This window comes from Brassica napus, chromosome C1 (genome assembly GCF_020379485.1).
Source record: "Brassica napus cultivar Da-Ae chromosome C1, Da-Ae, whole genome shotgun sequence".
In the NCBI taxonomy this organism is placed as follows: domain Eukaryota; kingdom Viridiplantae; phylum Streptophyta; class Magnoliopsida; order Brassicales; family Brassicaceae; genus Brassica; species Brassica napus.
This window is the reverse complement of record NC_063444.1, coordinates 15265320-15267937: the sequence shown is the minus strand read 5'-3', so window position 1 is coordinate 15267937 and position 2618 is coordinate 15265320. Positions and strand designations below refer to the sequence as shown.

The window sequence follows — 2618 nt, the reverse complement described above, 5'->3', positions numbered from 1 at the left end:
TGGGAGAAGGTAACGCTTACTAAAGCGCATGGTGGACTTGGGGTAAAGGACCTTCATTCTTGGAACTTGGCGTGTATTCTCAAACTGATATGGATGATCTTCTTTCGCCCGTCTTCTGCCTGGGTTTACTGGTTCAAATAAGTGATATTAAGAGGCGACATTAGCAACTACTGGACCATTAATCCAAGTCCCTCTTTCTCTTGGCTGGTGAATAAAATGATCAAGACAAGGAGCCAAATTCACCCACTACTCAGGAGACGGCTAGGGAATGGTGAAACTACAAGCTTCTGGGTTGACAACTGGTCGCCATTTGGTAACTTACAAGACTTCCTCGGTGCCTCTACTTCTCGCTTTGGCATCCCCAGTACTGCTACGGTTGCTTCGCTCTATGACCAAGATCATTGGCTTCTTCCTCCTGCAAGATCAGAGAATCAGTTAGCTATACAAGTTCATCTCACTACTGTCACCCTCATCGATGAACAAGACCATTACGAGTGGGAGGTGGCAGGAAAACTAGTTCTCGGTACAGCACTGGAGCGGTATATACTCACCTCAAAGGTCCTGTTCTTCTGGTATCGTGGTCGAAGTTGGTCTGGTTCTCTTTTGGGATCCCTCGCCATAGCTTCCTAACCTGGCTCGTCATGCATAACCGTTGTCCTACCCGAGATAGACTTCTTCAGTGGGGACTTGAAGTTGACCCCAAGTGTTTACTTTGCAACTCCAGTAATGAATCAAGAAATCACTTGTTCTTTGACTGCTCCTTCGGTGGGATCGTGTGGAGATCGATTTCAGATTGGTGTCAGTTGCAGTTCACCACTACTTGGGATGCCTTGATCGACCAATTGCATGCAGTGCGCAACAGGAATCTTCGCCGGCTAACACTTCTAGCGTTTCAGGGAACCATCTACTGGATTTGGCATGAGAGGAACTCAAGACTCCATAACCAAACCTTCAAAACCACTGACATTTTCATCTCCACCATAGACAAGCAGCTGCGGAATAGGATCCAGAGCTTTCGCCACTCCAACACTCGTGCTTCCTCAGCGATGTCTCAACTCTGGTTTCTCAGATCATAGTTTCTATCGATCTCCCCTAACTTCATCGGCTTCTTATGTCGTAACCTCTTCACTCTGGGCCTCTATATCTGAGGTGGGTCAGACAGTTCCATTGATATGTGTTCCAATATAAACTCTACTCGGCCTTGCCCTTTTAACTATGGCCTTATAGGCATGTAAACCATTTTCTTTCTCTTGCTTTTTTAATATGAATGCCTTTTATAAACAAAAAAATTATGTAGCGTCATAGTTGTTACCACGAGCTTTTTTGTTATTTCAGTATTGTGACTTGTCCTATCTTCCATTATTTTCTATTAAAGAATGATGATGATAATGTTAAAAAAAAAAAAAAGAATGACGATGATACATCGAAGTGAAAAATGACGATTATTAAAATTTTCTATATATTTACGAGGGTGAATGGTTGTTACTATGGTTTTTATTATTTATACTATTCATTGAATAAGTGTTAAATAAAATGTTACATTTTGTTTTCTTGAAAGCCCACAAAACTAAACGGTTGATATTTAGCTTAGACCCATTTTCGTTTATCTATCGCGTAATCTGTAACCTGCAACTGATCGCAGGTCGCAGGTTGTTGTTCGTTTTGTTGTCGCGTAACATGCGACCTGCAATTGATCGCATGTCGCAAGTCGCAGGTTGTTGTTCGTTTTGATGTCGCGTGACTGATCGCACGACCAGTCGTGGATTCCCATTCAAGTCTCCAGAAAAAACGACGACTAAAAATTAAGAAAATTTTGATCGCGCGACTGGTCGCAGGTCGCAAATCGCAGGTCGCACGACACGTAAACGAATATAGTTTTAATCGCATGTTTAGTCGCAGGTCGCAGGTCGCGCGACACGTAAATGAACGGAATCTTAGTCGTAAGTCGTAGGTCGCACGACACGTAAACAAACATGACCTTAGTAAATCACATGCACATACGTTTCTTTTCCAAACTGCTGTGAACAGAGCTTTTTAAATAAAATTTGATTACTTTTAATCGGTTCAGAAAAAAATTGATTACTTTATAGATAATGCTGTAAATTTAATCAGCGCTATGGACAACACTCTCGGCTATACCTGGACACGGATCGGATATCCGTGTTTTTGAAGGTATTTGTGATTTGCTTTGTATGTCATATATATCTAATTTTTCGATTTGGTTTGCTTCGGAAAAATATGGATATTCGGAAAAACGGATATCCTAAAAATAAATAGATATTTGCTGATATTTACGAATACTTACGGATATCTCATATGTTCTCATTAATACAAATAGTCTTAAAAATTTGATATAAATTTGTTTTGTAAAATAATTGTTTGCATGATATATATGATAAAAATTAAAAGAAGTAGTGAATCTACATATTTTGTAAATTTTTTGAACTTAGTTAACAATTATAATAATAAAAAACTTAAGAAAAAAATTATAATTGTCATAAATGCGTTCTTTTCCTTTTATGTAATATTTTTATATAAGTAATAATGTGAATAGAATTTATCAAATCATATGTTAGAATAATAATTATATAATTTTATACATTTAAAATTTTAAATAT

The 2618-nt window shown here is 38.3% G+C and overlaps 1 protein-coding gene across 1 annotated transcript; it reads left to right on the top strand.

Moving 5' to 3' along the window:
* The first annotated feature begins 216 nt into the window (after nucleotides 1-216).
* Nucleotides 217-1076, top strand: LOC106373185. The gene is made up of 2 exons (XM_013813399.1): nucleotides 217-539; nucleotides 623-1076. The coding sequence occupies exons 1-2, from the start codon at nucleotides 217-219 to the stop codon at nucleotides 1074-1076; spliced, it is 777 nt and encodes a 258-aa protein (XP_013668853.1).
* Nucleotides 1077-2618: the final 1542 nt, after the last annotated feature.